Here is a 21,694-nt window from a genome sequence, read left to right on the forward strand (position 1 = left end):
GGGGTGCTGTTGCCTGTCTACTATGCTGTGTAATTCTCCAGGGGTGCTGCCTATGCTGTATAAGTCCAGGGGTGCTGCCGTATAATTCCAGGGATGACGCTGTACTTGATCCTAGGTTTAAATTAAAGCCTAGAGCAGATATGAAACAAGTTTCAACATCACAGATTTGTGAAAACATAGCCGCAAAGGTGGAAATGGAAATTGCTATTTTGACTAAGTGTTTTTTAATAAAGTGGGGAGAGACCACATTTGTGGCCAAAGTCAGTGTGACTCAGAAGAGACAGAATCATAATCCAGCACAACTGCCAGAGAGGTAAAAGAGAGATTTTCTGCCGGAGCATTAGAGAGAGGTTCTTCTCAATTATTTCATGTTAGGGACTCACTTAAATGAATGGCTCCAATTAGTCAACCTTAATTTTGATTTATTATTGATGTTGCACATTTTGGGATTTATTTACAAGATGCGCATTTGTTGTACAGGGTTCTTTTCCTAAGGGCTGTGTAGGGTTATCGCAAGACCTCGCGGTGTGAGAAGAACAGAGTTTCAGTGATCTTGCATTGCATCAGCTTTCCATTGCACTGCAGCACTAGATGGGCCAGCATACTGGGCCTTATGCAGTTACTGTGAGGCACAAACAGTTACTGCATAAGGCCCAGTATGGAGTCTCATGGTGTCTCACAGCCAGGAAGATGTCTGGCTTGTCAGGCTGAGGCATGCTGTGGGCACAGAGATTAGCATTGCTTCCTCCCACAGTCCTACTTATAGTATGAAATGATTTTCAACTGTGGAGTGGTAAGCACCACTAGGGCAGGGGCTCAATAACAAAAAATTCACTGCACAGTCCTGCTTAGTACTGTACAACCCACCCAAACTCAACTTGCCCCATCCGGGGCTGCTGTGGGGGCTCAGGAGGGGCTGCTAAAACATCTAAGGGGCTGCTTTATTTAAAATTAAATATGCAAAAAATAAACAAGACACACATGCGTGTAACTGTGACACACAAGTATGCTCACATGCGTATAACTGGGAGCTGTGAATAACAAAAATAAGGCATCTGTCACAAAATATGTATGTAAATAAAAATGCAATAAAAAAAATGGAAAAGAAGAAACCCACGAGATTTTCACAAAATAAGTCTCCAGACTCCATGGAGGGGAAAATATCCAATCTTGATCCTGTGGTATACACAGGCCCGGCGACAGGGGGGGTCAAAGGGGACACCTGTACCGGGCCCCAAAGGTCAGAGGGGCCCCAAGCATCAGGGACACAAAAAAACGGAGCCGCAGCACCTGTTGATGATTTCTAAATGGACTGCTCCACTCGGCCGCTAATTAACTTTAATTAATCACCAAACCGCAAACACCCCTTCCCCCGTTACAGTCTCACTTGGTCCAGTCCCGGTGTGATGATGCTGACGTCATTACGCTGTGATGCACCGGCCGTTCCCCGTCACTTGCTGCTGCCGCACAGCACCATGCCCAGCGCTGCAGTGTTATCCCGAGCTCTAACTACTCATACTCCTTTCAACAGTGCTGCTCCTCGGCGGCAAGCAGTACTAGTACAGAGAAGGATGATGCGGTGCTGTGCAGAGTGTACATAATAACACTGTATTCGGAGGGGCATTATTTTTGCCAGGCAGGTTGCTGTGTGACTTATGGTGCTGCTACATGTGGCTATAACTCGGTGCACACTATGGCCTATGTAACACACAAACAGACTAGGACAGAACCGAGTATATCAGATTATTGTAATGGAAGGGGAATTATTATTATCAGGCAAGTTGCTGTGTGACTTGTGGTGCAGCTACATGTGAGTATAACTTGGTGCACACTATGCACCAAGTTATACCCACAGGTAGCAGCACTACAAGTCACACAACTACCTGCCTGGTAAAAATATGAATAATAATTATGCCCAGTCCATTACAGTGATCTGATATACTCTGATTACAGTGTTATTATGTATACTGTACACAGTACCATGCCCTTCTCTGTGCTAGTACTGCTTGGTGCCACCGAGGAGCAGCACTGTTGAAAGGAGCAGCAACAGTTACCTGTCTGGCAGCAGGACCCAGGCACAGAGGAGGGAGCCACTGTAGTGACAGCACCAACACCTGTATTGCAGCACGATCCCAACACAGCGGACCCCCGCATAGCATGGAAACTGTGCATTCCATCGGGCACAGTTCATTACTGAGAGGAGCCTCTGGAATGAGCACATCTACCTGAGGGCAGTCAGACTGTCCCACAGAGAGCGTGCAAGTGAGATCTGCAGTGCTGAACCATCTCTTCGGGGTACGAGAAGACGTCTGTAGGGTAAGATAGGCCAAATTTTCTTTTAAAGACCCTGCACATTCTTTGGTACACATTTTATGCCATTATACATTTATATAAAACATTTTTTATATATTATATACAAACACATTAATATACATCTTAAAAACAGATTTTATATATGATCTATAGCTCTACCTTATACTGTATGTACATGCAGAAGAGGGATGTTTGGAGGAGGGGATGAGGAGGGGGGCTCGAGGGTGGTTATGGGTGGGGCCCCATAGAAATCAGTGTACCGGGCCCCAAGATTTCTGTTGCCGGCCCTGGGTATACACCAGTTTATTTGCATCCCAGCATTAAATCCAAGATTATCTTAATCCCTGAAAATGGAGAAGGGGGTACAAATTTGGAGGCTTTGGCCTCTAGTTTTTCAGTTTGTCCAGTAATGTGGTAATTATATATTTGCTTGGTTGAAGTCCTTTCCGTTCCACCTTCTTGACACTGTCCTCTTCCTCTTGCCTCTTCTCATAATGTGAAAAGTCATCAAAGAAGGAGGTGGTATGTTTGTAGCTAGCTATGATTCTGAGAACTTGGTGAGCTTTTTCCAGGGGGACCACCTGTCGCTGAAATTATGGGTTTATTAAACTGTGCATGTCCTGTTTAAAATTACCCCCAAATTCTGTGATTTTAGCTGTTTTTGTGTTTTTTTCAAAAATCATTCAGATCCAAAACCAAAACCCTAAAGGGTGGTTCTGGCAAAACCAATCCAGATCCAAAACACGAGTGGAGATCCAGATCCGAAATCAAAACACAAAACCTGAACAGTGTTCACCGCACATCTTTAAATTTAACATATTAAAATATACAGAAAATAAAAATAAAACAATAAATGGGATACGGTCGGGATCCTGGCCTTTAAAATGCCGACACCAGAATCCCGACATGTATTGGAATGGCGGCACTGGCATCCCAATAAGGGCGCCGGGATCCCGACCGACGGAATCCCGAATGATCTTCCACTGGGCCGCCGGAGAGGTAAGCTGCGGGAGCGGGGGGGAGGTTAGGTTAAGGCTGCGAGGGGAGGGTTAGGGTTAGGCTGCGGGGAGGCGAGAATAGGCTTAGGTTGTGGGAAGGGGGGTTAGGTTTAGGCTACAGGTAGGGAGGGTTAAGGTTAAAGGGCCATTGGGGGAAGGTAAGTATACCTACCCCCCCTCCCGTCGGCATTCCAATCATCAGGATGCCGCGGCTGGTATTCTGACCGCCAGCATATTATACCCAACATCAATAAACATAAAATGAAATATACATGTACTATTGTTTTTATGGACATAACAATATTAAATAATATCCGGTAACTTTGTTCTTTAATCTGCTTACTGTAGGTGGTTCATTTAAAACAAAATAATTTACAGAGAGTGTTTGTGTCATACTCACCTTTAGCTCAACCGTTGCATACTAAAAAGCAAGAGAAAAAAAAACATAGTGAAGTGCAAAATATTTAGGAACTAATTAATTATTGCGTTATTGGATACAAGAAGTTCAGTAAACAGTATACAGTATTATTTATGATATACAGGTTGAGTATCCGATATCCAAATATTCTGAAATACGGAATATTCCGAAATACTGAATTTTTTGAGTGAGACTGAGATAGTGAAACCTTTGTTTTCTGATGCCTCAATGTACACAAACTTTGTTTAATACACAACGTTATTAAAAATATTGTATTTAAAGACCTTCAGGCTGTGTGTATTTGGTGTATATGAAATATAAATGAATTGTGTGCATGTACGCAAACTTTGTTTAATGCACAAAGTTATTAAAAATATTGCCTAAAATGACCTTCAGGCTGTGTGTATAAGGTGTATATGAAACATAAATGCATTCTGTGCTTAGACTTGGGTCCCATCACCATGATATCTCATTATGGTATGCAATTATTCCAAAATACGGAAAAATCCCATATCCAAAATACCTCTGGTCCCAAGCATTTTGGATAAGGGATACTCAACCTGTACTGTAATTGCATTATATACATCTCATATACTGTACAGCTCTGAAGTTAAAAGTGCCCAGTTATACTGTATCTGCGCTATCTAAACCCAGCAGTATAATACCTCTTTCACACCGCACAAATAACCCGGTATCGACCCGGTATATTGCTGGGTTGACACGGGTCACTGTGCGGTGTGAAAGGGTCACTCCCGAAATCCCGGGTTGCCTGACCCGGTAATTCAACCCGGGAATAAAGAAGGGTTATTCCCGGGTTACTACCGGGTCAGGTGCAGTGTGAACGGGTTTCCCGGGTCGCCGTTCACAGCATAGAGATAGGCTGTGCGGTGCCGCCTCTGCACCTGCCCCCTATGCCGCCGTGGCCCTCGATGGCAACCCGACCTGGCATATTGCTGGGTCGGGAAGACAGTTCTCAGGGTCCAATGCTGGGTCACACCCGGGAAGGACCCGTTTCCAATTCCTGGATGCGACCCAACATTTGCTTTCTGAAAGCGGTATAAGATGCTTACGTGATCAGCAATTATGTTTTCATTTCAGACAGATGTTGAGTTATTATACAGTACACATTTTTCATCCTATTGGAGAATAGGATGATTTGCAGCTCATTTTCAATTTTGCTATTGATATAATCATTAAAATGTATTTGAGATGTTTTTATTTTTCACATCCCCCTCCCTGCCTTGTTCATTACAATAAACAGGCTGTCACAACTATTGCTATTTTTTTTATTTGTTTAAAAAATGTTGCAGGTTTCTGCCATACAGGTAATCCTTTTATTTCTCTATAAGGGCGGGATGTATTAAAATACATCACCGCCCACCGCAGTGATGCTGATCACATATGTACTAACATATGCGATTAACATCGCAAGGAGGTGACAGAGACCCCCCGCGACGGGGCTGGGAGGTGACGTTTGCTGAGAGTCCCCAGGCTCCTCCTTCTCCCCCCTGCAGCTGGAAGGACAAATGGCTGTGCTGCGGGGGAGAAGGAGGCGGGAGATCGTGCTGCTGCACCAGAAACCTGCCAGGAGAGAGGTGAGGGTGGGTCAGCGGGTGCGACGCTGGTCGGCGGGTGCGGAGTTCGGCGGCAGGTGCGAAAGAAGCCCATAGGCTTCTATAGGGTATCGCCATCTTTTCATCCCTTGGCGGCGAAAACCTGGTGGCCGGGTCTTAGTACATATGAAAATGCAGTAAAACCCCCAGAACACGGGGGTTTTACCGCATTTTCACTTTAGTACATCCCGCCCTTTGTCAAATAAGGTCCCTATTATAGAACTGCTAAGCTTCTGTAGCCAGGAAGACCTTTGTGTCCCAGAATTGTAATATTCCATTTCTTGTTGAATTGTTAAACGACCTCGAACCATTTTTATTGTCTCTTGTCCCAATAAATAATTTTGTTTTTACATCCTGTGTTTCCATCTCCATTGTTCCATTCTTACTTTCACTCACACACTGGAGGTTCTATTATAATTGGAGATTTTGGGCATATTCACAACATTGACAACAGCGAAATGTCTTTGCAGAACTGGGGCATATTTTCACGAGCTAAAAACACACCTTCTGCTGGGCAAATTGTAGTCACCCTGGAGAAGAACTGTGGATTATTCCATTGATTTGGACACATTGGGACTTTTAGGAAGAGGTGAACTTCACTTACTATATAGAATAAATCTAAACTTTAATAGTCCCTACTCACCCTCCATTATGTTACAATAGGAGAGGAGATACGTGTCTTTTACAGCAAAAAAAGAGCTTCAACCAGTAGTTATGTTGCAATCTACAACAAACTAGTCACTCATTTGATCTATATTTTTTTAAGGCATTGCTATGCAGCGCTTATGGGTTTAATTACAAAGAGTCGGTTTGTAAAGCCTGGTGCTTCTGATCAGGTTTATGCCTGATATTTAAAAGGGCAATGCTTATACTAGCTAGATATGGCTAGTAAAAGCATTGCCCTTTTAAATATCGGGCATAGACACAATCAGAAGCACTGGGTTTTACAACCTGATGTTAGGGTCTCCTGCCCTGTGCTGCCACGTCGTCATGGCAACCGGGAGACAAGTGCTAGCGGAGTAACCTGAGCGCAGCTGATACTCCGGTTCGGGTCTTTTGCTGTGCAGTGGTTACAGGCATGGGATCCGGTGCTGGTTTTTGTGCTCACAGTCTGTGAGGTCTGAGGGGGGCGTGGACAGCACCTGCTTTATAAGGCCTCTTCTCAGGTTAAGCAGATGCTGCTGAATCTTTGTTGGTTAGTCAGTTCCTGAAAGTTAGCCAGTACTGTGTAGCTTTGTATTTTGTTGTTGCTTACTGCAAATAGGCCTGGGCATTTGGTACTACACTCTGCCAATCCAGACCTAGCAGTAAGACTGGAGTCAGTCGTTTAGCCTGCTGAGGTTCTTTTGCTATTCTGTGAACCCAGCAGGTTTGTGGCTGTACTTTCAGACCTGCCTGCATAATCCTCTCTCACTGTGCAGGGCGTCCATGTGTCAGTTTAGTGGCAGTAAGCTGAACCTGGGCCCTGCAAGTGAGAATTAGGATTGTGGAGACTCTCCTTGTGTCTATTATTCCATCTCTGACCAAGGAGTTTACTGCCACACCCGTTGGTAACCCTTTAGGGTTTTGCTGTTGCCCTTAGCAACAGCATTTCGGGTTCTCTACGTATTAAAACACAACATCTTGCTTTTTCCATCTGAGCATTTCTAATACTAGGGAGACACCCAGTTTCTTAGCCTCTGGGCTTCTCTGTTCACTCTGTGTTGTTTTGTTACCCTATCACCTTCTGTGTACGTTATGTCATATTTCCCAGTCTGTCTGTGAGTTCATTTGTTTTGCATCCCTCTCTGTTCAGACACCAGTACATTCCTGCAGGCACTGGTGTGTATAACAGTTCAAACACCAGTACATTCCTGCAGGCACTGGTGTGCATAACATATTCAGCAGCTCAATACTCCTGTTGAAATTTTGTGGGAATATGGAGCATACCCCTCAAAATACGTTGCAACAGGTGGTCGATCAGGTGCAGGTCCTGACTCGTCAATTTAATGATTTGTCCATTAAAATGCACACATCCCAGGCCGCTGGCGGAGCTCCCGCAGCAGCAGCACCTTCAGGGGTTAAGGAGCCGAAAGTAAATCTTCCGGATCGTTTTTCTGGAGATCGCTCGCAGTTCTTTTGTTTCAAGGAGAGCTGCAAGTTATATTTCCAGCTTAGGCCTCAGTCTTCTGGGTCAGAGATTCAGCGTGTGGGCATAGTGATTTCCTTGCTACAAGGAGACCCACAGGTCTGGGCATATGGGATGCAGCCTGACTGTCCGTCGCTTAAAAGTGTTGATGCTTTTTTTACGGCACTGGGCATGTTGTATGATGACCCTGACAAGACGGCCTCAGCCGAGGCTCAGATTTCGATCCTTAAGCAAGGGCGAAGGCTAGTTGAGGTTTACTGTACGGAGTTTCGGAGGTTGGCCCATGATACCCAGTGGAATGACCCAGCCCTGAGACACCAGTACCGAAGAGGTCTTTCTAACCAGATAAAAGACCAACTGGTACAATATCCCTTGCCTGATAGCTTGGATCAGCTCATGCAGTTATCCATCCGGGTGGATAGACGGCTGAGAGAGCATAGGCTTGAAAGGGAGACCGAGGTTTCCTTCTTTCCCAAGGGAACCTCAGACTCTGAGGAATTTTCCGAGGAGCCTATGCAGATTGGGGCTACCCGCCTCTCCTCGCGTGAGAAGACGCGGAGGAGACAGCAGGGGTTGTGTTTGTACTGTGGGAATAAGGGTCATGTGGTAGTATCATGCCCAGAAAAGCCGGAAAACTTCAGGGCCTGAGGGTGATGGGAAATATCCTGTCAGGCCAGAAGTCAGAATTTCCCAAGAAGACTTTTATCATTCCGGTGACCTTGAAGATCCTCGGTCAAACTGTCAAGACTGAGGCCTTTGTGGACAGTGGGGCCGACGGGGTTTTTATGGACCGCCAATTCGCCCTGAAACACTCTGTTTCCTTAGTACCCTTGGCGTCGGAAATTGAGATTTGTGGGTTAAACGGGGAACCATTATCCCAGGGTAAAATTACCTCTTGCACTAGCCAGATTTCTTTGTTTATTGGAGCCACACACTCTGAAAAATTGTCCTTTTATGTGACTGTCTGTACTTTTGCCCCATTGGTGTTGGGGTTACCCTGGTTAAGGGCCCACAATCCTCAATTTGACTGGGTCTCTGGGGAGATTCTTAGTTGGGGTACTGATTGTTTCAGGAGTTGCTTGAGCCTTCCAGTCAGGCTCTCGCAGCTAAGTTTGCCAGGATTGCCAGGGTGTTATGCAGATTTTGCGGACGTGTTCTCCAAAAAAGTTGCAGAGGTACTACCTCCCCATCGCCCCTATGACTGTGCCATTGATTTGTTGCCGAATGCTAAGCTTCCCAAGAGCAGGTTGTACTCCCTGTCATGTCCTGAGACTCAGGCTATGGCAGAGTACATTCAGGAGAACTTGGCTAAAGGATTTATCAGACCTTCACAGTCTCCAGTTGGGTCGGGATTCTTCTTCGTGGGTAAAAAGGACGGTTCATTGCGACCCTGCATCGACTTCAGGGAATTGAACCGTATCACGATTAAAAACTCATACCCACTGCCTCTCATTTCGGTCTTGTTTGACCAGCTTCGTACTGCCACCATTTTTTCTAAGATTGACCTACGCGGTGCGTACAATCTAATCCGAATAAGAGAGGGGGATGAATGGAAGACTGCCTTTAATACCCACTCAGGGCATTATGAATATTTGGTGATGCCTTTTGGGCTCTGTAATGCCCCTGCAGTCTTCCAGGATTTCATGAACGATGTGCTCAGGGAATATTTGGATAGATTCTTAGTTGTATACTTAGATGACATCCTAATCTTCTCCCATTCCCTGGAGGAACATCGGAAGCATGTACGCTTAGTCCTCCAGAAACTCAGAGACCACCGGCTTGGGGCGAAGCTGGAGAAGTGCGAATTTGAAGTTCAGCAAATCGCATTTCTAGGATATATTATCTCCCCAGAAGGTTTCCAAATGGAGGGTTCCAAGGTACAGGCAGTCCTGGATTGGGTGCAGCCCACTAGTTTGAAGGCGCTTCAGCGTTTCCTGGGCTTTGCAAATTTTTATAGACGATTTATCGCTGGATTTTCGTCTATAGTGGCGCCCTTGGTGGCACTCACTAAGAAAGGGGCGGATGTTGCTCACTGGTCTCGTGAGGCCAAAGCGGCTTTTGCCCGTCTCAAAAGGGCATTTGTCTCGGCCAAGGTGCTGCGACACCCAGATCCAGAGCGTCCTTTTGTGGTGGAGGTGGATGCCTCTGAGATGGGTATTGGGGCAGTGCTCTCTCAGATGGGAGTGTCTGATAATCGCCTTCATCCCTGTGCTTACTTTTCCCGTAAATTTTCGCCTGCCGAGATGAATTATGACGTGGGTAACCGGGAATTGTTGGCTATTAAGGATGCACTCGAGGAGTGGAGACACTGGCTTGAGGGGGCTAAGTTTGTGGTCTCAAATCTCACCGACCATAAGAATTTGGCATATTTAGAGTCAGCGAAGCGTCTCAATGCCAGGCAGGCACGATGGGCTTTGTTTTTTGCTCGCTTTAATTTTTTGATAACATATCGCCCTGGGTCAAAAAACATCAAGGCTGATGCGCTCTCGCGGAGTTTTGCTCCAATCCAGGAGACCACCGAGGAGCCGTTGCCCATTGTTTCCCCATCATGTATTAAAGTGGGCATTACCCAGGACCTCTTGTCATTAGTCCTTAGAGCACAGGAGCAGGCTCCTCCAGACCTTCCGGTAGGTCTTTTGTTTGTGCCTCCTAGGTTAAGACAGCGAGTGTTCCTGGAATTCCATGCCAAGAAGTCGGCAGGTCACCCGGGTATTGCCAGAACTCGGGAGTTGCTATCTAGGGAGCGGTGTGGTGGCCCTCGGTGGCTAAGGATGTGGATCAGTGGGTTCGGGCATGTGACATCTGTGCCCGAAATAAGACTCCTAGAGGGGTTCCTGTTGGCCCATTACATCCACTCTCTATTCCATCTAAGCCATGGACCCACATTTCAATGGATTTTGTTGTGGACTTGCCCAAATCCTCTGGGATGACAGCCATCTGGGTTGTCGTTGACAGGTTTTCGAAGATGGCGCACTTCGTTCCACTGGTTGGGCTGCCATCGGCCAGGCGCCTGTCTGAATTATTTATGCTGCATGTTGTGCGCCTCCACGGGTTGCCACTTGATGTGGTCTCTGACCGCGGATCCCAGTTTGTGGCCAAATTCTGGAGGGCATTTTGTTCCGATCTCCAGATTTCTGTCAGCTTGTCGTCAGGCTACCATCCGCAGTCTAATGGGCAGACTGAAAGGGTGAACCAGACCTTGGAGCAGTTCCTCAGGTGTTATGTCTCCAAGTGTCAGACTGACTGGGTTGCTCATCTGTCAATGGCGGAGTTTGCCTATAACAACGCGGCTCACTCTGCTACAGGGATCACTCCCTTCCTTTGTGTGTATGGGCATCATCCTAAGGCCAATTCTTTTGACCCCCTGGACTCCACGCCTGGTGGTTCCTCTGTCGTTTCGGTCCTTAGAGGTATTTGGAGGAAAGTGAAGAAAGCCCTTGTGTCTGTGTCATTAGTGACCAAAAGGGTTTTTGATAAGCGGAAAAGACCCTGCAGCTTCAAATTAGGAGACTTCGTCTGGTTGTCTACCAAGAATTTGAAGTTGAAACAGCCATCTCATAAGTTAGGCCCCCGGTTCATCGGCCCTTATAAGATCACCAGGGTTATCAATCCGGTGGCATTTCAGTTAGATCTGCCCCGTTCTTTGGGTATCAATAAAACATTTCATTGTTCCCTTTTAAAATGGGCGATTAGTAATCCTTCTTCCAGAGGAAGACCTTCCCCTCTTCTGATACGTGGCCAGAGGGAGTTTGTTGTTGAAAGGATTCTTGACTCCAAGATGGTTCGGGGTCGGCTGTCATTTTTGGTGCACTGGAAGGGGTATGGCCCGGAGGAGCGGTCGTGGGTGCGCAGTTGTGATCTTCATGCCCCCAGACTGATACGCTCTTTCTTCTCGCAGTTCCCCGATAAACCCGGTGGTAGGGGTTCTTTGACCCCTCGTCAGAGGGGGGGTACTGTTAGGGTCTCCTGCCCTATGCTGCCACGTCGTCATGGCAACCGGGAGACAAGTGCTAGCGGAGTAACCTGAGCGCAGCTGATACTCCGGTTCGGGTCTTTTGCTGTGCAGTGGTTACAGGCATGGGATCCGGTGCTGGTTTTTGTGCTCACAGTCTGTGAGGTCTGAGGGGGGCGTGGACAGCACCTGCTTTATAAGGCCTCTTCTCAGGTTAAGCAGATGCTGCTGAATCTTTGTTGGTTAGTCAGTTCCTGAAAGTTAGCCAGTACTGTGTAGCTTTGTATTTTGTTGTTGCTTACTGCAAATAGGCCTGGGCATTTGGTACTACACTCTGCCAATCCAGACCTAGCAGTAAGACTGGAGTCAGTCGTTTAGCCTGCTGAGGTTCTTTTGCTATTCTGTGAACCCAGCAGGTTTGTGGCTGTACTTTCAGACCTGCCTGCATAATCCTCTCTCACTGTGCAGGGCGTCCATGTGTCAGTTTAGTGGCAGTAAGCTGAACCTGGGCCCTGCAAGTGAGAATTAGGATTGTAGAGACTCTCCTTGTGTCTATTATTCCATCTCTGACCAAGGAGTTTACTGCCACACCCGTTGGTAACCCTTTAGGGTTTTGCTGTTGCCCTTAGCAACAGCATTTCGGGTTCTCTACGTATTAAAACACAACATCTTGCTTTTTCCATCTGAGCATTTCTAATACTAGGGAGACACCCAGTTTCTTAGCCTCTGGGCTTCTCTGTTCACTCTGTGTTGGTTTTGTTACCCTATCACCTTCTGTGTACGTTATGTCATATTTCCCAGTCTGTCTGTGAGTTCATTTGTTTTGCATCCCTCTCTGTTCAGACACCAGTACATTCCTGCAGGCACTGGTGTGTATAACAGTTCAAACACCAGTACATTCCTGCAGGCACTGGTGTGCATAACACCTGATGGTTTGCAAAAAAAAAAAAAAACCTTAGTCTTTGCTTGTCATTTCAATTATTCATGAGGCTGGGCACTAGTGCCATCTAGATACACAACTTCTACTGAATGCAGTTTCATAATACAGTATGTATAGCCAGGTATGGCGCTACCCGCTCAGCAGAGGAATGCAGTGCAGGGAGGTGCTAGGCTGGAGTGGCGCCTTCCCTGCCTCTGCATCCCTGCTTCTGTACTGATGCTGCCGGATGCGCCTGTCAAACTGAAGCACGGTAGCGCCGGCACCCAGACCTGTCTGCTGGTAGCCTGTGACGCTAGCCGCCTAGCCTGTCTGTCCCCCCCACCCCTCACTGCATTTATCAGCTCTGCGCCACCCTGCACGCACCTGTCATGCTGCTTTACACAGACAGGCAGAGGGGCAGGCTGAGGCAGCGTCATCACAGAATTCATTTTAATATGTAGCACCGCCCCCCCCCCCCCCCTTCATCTCTTCTCTCTTTCTCCAGAGCTGCCCACCCCCCACTCTCCCCTTCCCTCTGTCTCTTGCCACTGAATTCCTTATGCGACGCCCCCCTCCCTCCCCTCCTCTCCTCTGACTCAGGACTGGAGTGGAGTGTAATGGCCGCCGAAGAGGAGCCTACGCAGATAGGAGGAGCAAGAAACTGTGATGAGAATGAAGACAGAAGAAGCAGTTACAGAAAAAAGGTAAGTGTTTTATTATAAATGTTTAAAATATCTACTTAATAAGTGATTATTTAATTTATGAAAACTATATTGGGGTTTAGAAAATGGTAGTGGGTGGGGCAGGGTATGTATATGTATGTATATGTGTATCAGGTTATGTGGGCGCACTATTGTATTATAGCTACTACCTGCTCCATTTGTAAAATCGGTAAATTGTAAATATGTATGTGGCACTTTCAATTGTGTATATGTATAGATTTAATTTAACGTATTAATTATATTATTTATTTAAATGTTTTACACACACACACACACATATACATTATATATATATATATATATATATATATATATATAAAATTTTAATTATAATATAAACATATTTTGTACATTGCAGGTATTGGCACATGGGCCCTCATTCCGAGTTGTTCGCTCGGTAAATTTCATCGCATCGCAGCGATTTTCCGCTTAGTGCGCATGCGCAATGTTCGCACTGCGACTGCGCCAAGTAAATTTGCTATGCACTTAGTTATTTTACTCACGGCTTTTTCATCGTTCTGGCGATCGTAATGTGATTGACAGGAAATGGGTGTTACTGGGCGGAAACAGGCCGTTTTATGGGCGTGTGGGAAAAAACGCTACCGTTTCCGGAAAAAACGCAGGAGTGGCCGGAGAAACGGAGGAGTGTCTGGGCGAACGCTGGGTGTGTTTGTGACGTCAAACCAGGAACGACAAGCACTGAACTGATCGCAGATGCCGAGTAAGTCTGGAGCTACTCAGAAACTGCTACGAGGTGTGTAATCGCAATATTGCGATTACTTCGGTCGCAATTTTAAGATGCTAAGATTCACTCCCAGTAGGCGGCGGCTTAGCGTGAGCAACTCTGCTAAAATCGCCTTGCGAGCGATCAACTCGGAATGAGGGCCATGGTGAGGACCTTCTGTCACTGTCCGATGGGACCAATTGGAGTCAAGTAATAATGGGATTTTGGTACTCACCGTTAAATCCTTTTCTCGAAGACCATAGGGGATACTGGAGCTGCTGTTTACAGGGGGTACAGATGGGGTCCGAGAGCCAGTGCACTTTAAAAATTAATGTGTGTGTGTGTGTGTGTGTGTGTGTGTGTGTGTGTGTGTGTGTTGGCTCCTCCCCTCTATGCCCCTCCCATCAGCCCCAGTTAAAAAAAAACTGTGCCCCAAGAGAACGGACTAAACTGGAGAGGAGAAAAGTAAAGAGAACAGAAAGAACAGGAACATAATAAAAGAATCAGAGAACTGAACAGCTGCTACAATCAAGCAAACACACAACCAACAGGTCAGCAGGAGGAAGACACCACCGGGTGGGCTTCCAGTATCCCCTATGGACTTCGAGAAAAGGATTTACCGGTGAGTACCAAAATCCCATTTTTTTCAGTTATCCATAGGGGATACTGGAGCTGCACGGCATAACTGAATGGCGGAAACTCCCTAGGCAGCCGCCTAGGAAGAACCCACCGAACAGGTAGAATGTACTGTAACTGAGGACGGAAGGGGCTTAGACGCCCAAGAATAAGCCTGTTGAATAGTACATTTGCTCCAACGTGCTATAGACTGTTTGGAGGCAGGCAAGCCCGTCTTATTTGCATCATAGAGGATAAACAGGGAGTCAGTTTTCTGCACCCCAGTTGACCGCTTCACATAGATGCGAAGGACCTTAACCACGTCCAGAGCCCTGGAGTCTGAAGAGGCAGGTGAAAACACCGGAACCACAATGGGCTGGTTAATATGGAAGGCTGAGACACCTTAGGGAGGAAAGCCTGCCTTCTGCGTAATTCAGCCCTGTCGGCATGGAAGGTGAGGTAAGGAGGTTTACAGGACAGGGCCCCCAGTTCAGACACCCTCCGAGCTGAGGCCAAGGCAAGGAGAGTAGCTGTTTTCCATGTGAGATATTTGAAGTCTGCTGTCTCCAATGGTTCAAACAAAGAACACTGGAGGAAATCCAGGACAAGAGACAAGTCCCAAGGAGCAGTCAGCGCAGTAAATGGGGGTTGGATATGTAACACCCCCTGTAAAAACGTTTGGATGCCCAGCAGCAAGGCCAACCGTTGTTGGAAGAAGATCGACAGGGCCGATATCTGAACTTTAAGAGATCCTATTCGTAAGCCAGCATCCAAACCCGTGTGCAGGAACCGTAAGACACGACCCAACTGGAAAACCGTGGATGTATATCCTTTCCTTTCACACCAGACAACATAAGCCTTCCAAATGCGGTGGTAATGCTTGGAAGTAACCTCCTTTCTGGAGCGAAGCATGGTAGGAATCACCGTGTGCGGTATACCTTTCCTTGCTAGTAATGCCTTTTCAACAGCCACGCCATCAAACGTAGCCGCCTTAAGTGTGGATAAACGAAAGGACCTTGCTGAAGAAGATCGTCCTGAAGGGGCAGGGGCATGGGTGGTTAACGAGAAGATCATACAGGTCAGCATACCACGCCGTGCGAGGCCAATCCGGAGTGATGAGAATTGTCAATACACCCTCTCATTTTATTTGCTTCAGTACTCGAGGAAGCAAAGGGAAGGAAGGAAAGATGTATATCTTCCGGAAACACCAAGGAGTTGTCAGTGCGTCTACTGCCACTGCACCTAGATCCTGCATCCGTGAACAATACCGGCTGAGTTTCTTGTTGCGAGACGCCATCAAATCGATCTCCGGTGTCCCCCACCGAGCGATGATCTGTTGGAACACCTGAGGGTGTAGGCCCCATTCTCCGGGGTCTAGATCCTGTCTGCTTAAATAATCCACCTCCCAATTGTCGACTCCTGGAATGAAGATCGCTGAGATTGTGGAGGCGTACTTCTCTGCTCATTGCAGGATCCTGGTTACTTCCCTCATAGCTGCCCTGCTGTTCGTCCCACCCTGGCGATTGATGTACGCCACTGCCGTGGCGTTGTCCAACTGTACTTGAACAGGGTGACCCTTTAGTAGAGGGAAAGCCTGACAGAGGGCGTTGAAGATTGCCCTCAACTCCAAAATATTGATTGGGAGAGCAGCTTCCTTGCTGGACCAATGACCCTGAAAGTGAGAGCCTTGAGTCACCGCCTCCCAACCTCTGAGGCTTGCATCTGTGGTCAGGAGGATCCAGCTTCTAATGCTCAAGGACCGAACTGCCAACAAGTGCGTGCTCTGTAACCACCACAGTAGAGACAGGTGAGAGTAATGTATAAGGCAGATTATCTGATGCATATGTAGGTGCGAACCCGTCCAGTTGGAGAGTAGATCCAATTGAAATGGGCGGGATAGTGAATAGCCTCGAAGGAAGCTACCATCTTGCCCAAGAGACGGATGCAGAGATGTATGGAAACTTGACGAGGTTGTAGGACCAACCGTACCATAGTCCGAATTGCCTGGGCCTTGTCCAGGGGCAGGAAAACCTGTTGCGACACAGTGTCGAGGATCATCCCCAGGAACTGTAGTCTTTGAGTGGGTTCCAGTTGAGACTTTTGAAAATTGAGACTCCACCCGTGGTGGATGAGCAGATTCTGAGTGAGTGATATGCTGTGGAGTAGCCGTTCCCTGGACGGTGCTTTTATGAGGAGGTCATCCAGGTAAAGTACAACATTCACCCCCTGTAGTCATTTCCGCCATGACCTTTCGTGAAAACCCTGGGCATTGACGAGAGTCCAAAGGGAAGGGCCTGGAACTGATACTGGGCATCCTTGAGCGCAAAACGAAGGTAAGCCTGATGTGAAGGCCAGATGGGGATGTGGAGGTAGGCATCCTTGATATCCAAAGATACCAAAAACTCCTGTTCCTCCAAACCTGCAATTACCACCCGCAGTGATTCCATCTTGAATCTGAAAACTCGTAGATACGGATTCAGGGATTTCTGATTCAGGATAGGCCTGACTTAGGCGTCCAGCTTGGGCACCACAAACAAATTTGAATAGAAGCCTTTGTTGCAGTGGTGAGGTGGCACAGGAGCCACCACTGCCTGATCCAGGAGCCTGTGAATGACTTGCTGCAGAATTACCTGTTTTTCTTTTAATACTGGCAAACCTGCAGTGAAGAATCTGTTTGGGGGAATGGTTACGGAGTCAATCTTGTAACTCTGCCGAATGAGATCCTTGACCCAGGCGTCTTGGCAGGTGCCCTCCCAGACATGACTGAAGTCCCTGAGACGAGATCCCACCTTGGAATCTCCCGGGTGTGGGGGGGGGGGGGGGGGGGGAGACAGTCATGCGGTGGGCTTGGCAGCCATCTTCTGTTCTGATGGAGCAGCAGCAGTTGTTTGGCGTCCTCGACCTCTGGTACCACGAAAGGCATGACAGCCACCTCTGGCTGTACCACTAAATAGTGAGGGCCGAAAGGACTGGAAGGAGGGTCCCGAATAAGTACGGTGAGGAGGTGGGGCTGCAGGGGAAAGATAAATGGATTTACCTCCTGTAGCTTTAGATATCCACTTTTCCAATTAATCTCCAAATACAGCATCGCTCGTGTAGGGGAGACTTTCAACCCCTCTTTTCGATTCTGCATCCGCAGACCACTGTCGGAGCCACAACGCTCGGCGTGCCGAAACCGCCATAGCCGATATCCTGGAAGTGAGCAGGCCGATCTCTCTGAAGGCCTCACATAGATACACTGCAGATTCCTGGATGTGCTGTTACAAAGTGATTAACTCATCTTGGGGCATATCACCCTGAATGCCAGAAGCAAGCTTCTGTGCCCATTCTTCTATGGCCCTATTAACCCGGCAGCCTACTATCGCAGGGCGTAGTGAAACCCCCGCTGCCATGTACATACATTTAAGGGTGTTTTCCAACTTACGGTCAGATGGAACCTTCAGTGAAGTAGCTCCTGGGACCAGAAGTACAATCTTCTTTGACAACCTGGATACTGACGGATCCACCGGAGGAGGATTTTCCCAATGCTTTCTATTATCCGGAGGGAAAGGAAAAGAAGTAAGAATACGTTTAGGTATCTGAAACTTGTCAGGGTGTACCCAGGCCTCTTGAAATTGGCTATCCAATTCCTCTGATACAAAAAAGGTTGCCAATGATTTCTACTTTTTACCAGAAAAGAAAGGCTGAGCAGGTTCTGCCTCTTTATCTGGGAGGTTTAAGACATCCCTAACCACCTGTATAAGAGCATCCACCCCCTGAGAGGAAGTATAAGAATCTTCAACATGTGATTCTAACTCAGTCTCCTCAAACTCACCTTCCTCTAGGGTCGGCATCTCATCATCATCTGATGGATCAGATTGCAAGACCGTAGGTAGCAAATGCTTCTTTGACACCGGGTGAGCAGGGTGAGGTGAGCTGTGTTGTGAACCCATAGTGGTGGTTAAAGTGTCTACAGACTTCTTAAGTGCCAGGGCCCATCCGGGCTCCGAGGCTTGTATGGGCTGCGCCTGAATGGCCTGTCTGTCACATCTGGCCGCAGCTAATTCAGAGGACAAATCGGACATAACACCTGTAAGTGCTGACAGCCAGGCCGGAGCAGGGTCCTGAACCCCGCTGGCTATCTGAGAGTCCGATTCTTCAGCACACTTATCACAGAATAAAAAGATGTCAGTAGATGTCTGTGTAAATTTTACTAAACACCCTTTACAAGTGAACGCCTTCTGTGATCCCTTCGAAGCATTCTTCCCTGTCATTCTCACAGTACAGGCACACAGGAGGAATAACACACTCAATGAAACCGCGTATGATAGGAGAGACACCTAAGGAAAGGAGCCACCACCTGCTGCAACTAGCTATACTGGGTAATAGCTAAGGCAGTAATGAACAAAATACCCCTAAAAACACCAGAGACTAGATAGTGTAATGTAATTAGAGATGAGCGGGTTCGGTTCCTCGGAATCCGAACCCGCCCGAACTTCATTTTTTTTTACACGGGTCCGAGCGACTCGGATCTTCCCGCCTTGCTCGGTTAACCCGAGCGCGCCCGAACGTCATCATCCTGCTGTCGGATTCTCGCGAGGCTCGGATTCTATCGCGAGACTCGGATTCTATATAAGGAGCCGCGCGTCGCCGCCATTTTCACACGTGCATTGAGATTCATAGGGAGAGGACGTGGCTGGCATCCTCTCCGTTTATAGAGAAGAGAGTGAGACAGTAGAGAGAGACACAGTAGTAATTTTGGGGAGCATTAGGAGGAGTACTAGACTAGTTACTTGCTGAAGTGATAGATAGTGTGACTGTATTATCTGACTTGTGGGGGAGACACTGACAGTGGGGAGCAGTTAGAGTCTGAGAGCAGGACTCAGGAGTACATATAACGTACAGTGCACACTTTTGCTGCCAGAGTGCCACACTGCCATTGTGACCACACTGACCACCAGTATAATATATATTGTGATTGTCTGCTTAGGAGTACTACTTGCAAGTTGCTGATAGTGTGACCAGTGACCTGACCACCAGTTTAATAATCACCACCAGTTTAATATATATATATATATATATATATATAATTGTATATAATATATATATAATATTGTATACCACCTACCCGTGGTTTTTTTTTTTTTCTTTCTTCTTTATACATACTACTATAGTAGCTTACTGTAGCAGTCTGCGGTGCTGCTGAGCTGACAGTGTCCAGCAGGTCCGTCATCAGTCATTACATAATAAATATATCTACCTGTCCGGCTGCAGTACTAGTGTGATATAATATATATTGATTTCATCTCATTATCATCCAGTCTATATTAGCAGCAGACACAGTACGGTAGTCCACGGCTGTAGCTACCTCTGTGTCGGCAGTCGCTCGTCCATCCATAATTGTATACCACCTACCCGTGGTTTTTTTTTTTCTTTCTTCTTTATACATACTACTATAGTAGCTTACTGTAGCAGTCTGCGGTGCTGCTGAGCTGACAGTGTCCAGCAGGTCCGTCATCAGTCATTACATAATAAATATATCTACCTGTCCGGCTGCAGTACTAGTGTGATATAATATATATTGATTTCATCTCATTATCATCCAGTCTATATTAGCAGCAGACACAGTACGGTAGTCCACGGCTGTAGCTACCTCTGTGTCGGCAGTCGCTCGTCCATCCATAATTGTATACCACCTACCCGTGGTTTTTTTCTTTTTCTTTCTTCTTTATACATACTACTATAGTAGCTTACTGTAGCAGTCTGCGGTGCTGCTGAGCTGACAGTGTCCAGCAGGTCCGTCATCAGTCATTACATAATAAATATATCTACCTGTCCGGCTGCAGTACTAGTGTGATATAATATATATTGATTTCATCTCATTATCATCCAGTCTATATTAGCAGCAGACACAGTACGGTAGTCCACGGCTGTAGCTACCTCTGTGTCGGCAGTCGCTCGTCCATCCATAATTGTATACCACCTACCCGTGGTTTTTTTCTTTTTCTTTCTTCTTTATACATACTACTATAGTAGCTTACTGTAGCAGTCTGCGGTGCTGCTGAGCTGACAGTGTCCAGCAGGTCCGTCATCAGTCATTACATAATAAATATATATACCTGTCCGGCTGCAGTACTAGTGATATTATATATATATATATTCATTTCATCTCATTATCATCCAGTCTATATTAGCAGCAGACACAGTACGGTAGTCCACGGCTGTAGCTACCTCTGTGTCGGCAGTCGCTGGTCCATCCATAATTGTATACCACCTACCCGTGGTTTTTTTTTTCTTTCTTCTTGATACATACTACTATAGTAGCTTACTGTAGCAGTCTGCGGTGCTGCTGAGCTGACAGTGTCCAGCAGGTCCGTCATCAGTCATTACATAATAAATATATATACCTGTCCGGCTGCAGTACTAGTGATATTATATATATATATATTAATTTCATCTCATTATCATCCAGTCTATATTAGCAGCAGACACAGTACGGTAGTCCACGGCTGTAGCTACCTCTGTGTCGGCAGTCGCTGGTCCATCCATAATTGTATACCACCTACCCGTGGTTTTTTTTTTTCTTTCTTCTTGATACATACTACTATAGTAGCTTACTGTAGCAGTCTGCGGTGCTGCTGAGCTGACAGTGTCCAGCAGGTCCATCATCAGTCATTACATAATAAATATATATACTAGAGATGAGCGGGTTCGGTTTCTCTGAAACCGAACCCGCACGAACTTCATGTTTTTTTTACGGGTCCGAGCAGACTCGGATCCTCCCGCCTTGCTCGGTTAACCCGAGCGCGCCCGAACGTCATCATGACGCTGTCGGATTCTCGCGAGACTCGGATTCTATATAAGGAGCCGCGCGTCGCCGCCATTTTCACACGTGCATTGAGATTGATAGGGAGAGGACGTGGCTGGCGTCCTCTCCATTAGAAATTAGATTAGAAGAGAGAGAGAGATTGTGCAGAGTCAGACAGAGTTTACCACAGTGACCAGTGCAGTTGTTGTTAGTTAACTTTTATTTATTTTAATATAATATATCCGTTCTCTGCTATATCCGTTCTCTGCCTGAAAAAAAACGATACACAGCAGCAGCCAGTCACACAGTGTGACTCAGTCTGTGTGCACTCAGCTCAGCCCAGTGTGCTGCACATCAATGTATAAAAGGCAAAGCTTATAATAATTGTGGGGGAGACTGGGGAGCACTGCAGGTTGTTATAGCAGGAGCCCCCAGGAGTACATAATATTATATTAATTTAAAATTAAACAGTGCACACTTTTGCTGCAGGAGTGCCACTGCCAGT

At 46.7% G+C, this 21,694-nt stretch overlaps 1 protein-coding gene across 2 annotated transcripts in view; it reads right to left on the bottom strand.

Annotated features, from left to right (window-relative positions):
• LOC135056662 (alpha-2-macroglobulin-like) overlaps positions 1 to 21,694 on the bottom strand; it is a 644,880-nt gene that overhangs the window by 511,303 nt on the left and 111,883 nt on the right. For both annotated transcript variants that reach the window (XM_063962106.1, XM_063962105.1), the window contains exon 5: positions 3,712 to 3,732. In XM_063962106.1, the coding sequence (XP_063818176.1) occupies positions 3,712 to 3,732 (21 nt within the window). The remainder of the gene's footprint in view (positions 1 to 3,711; positions 3,733 to 21,694) is intronic.

Source organism: Pseudophryne corroboree, chromosome 3 (assembly GCF_028390025.1).
Source record: "Pseudophryne corroboree isolate aPseCor3 chromosome 3, aPseCor3.hap2, whole genome shotgun sequence".
NCBI lineage: Eukaryota > Metazoa > Chordata > Amphibia > Anura > Myobatrachidae > Pseudophryne > Pseudophryne corroboree.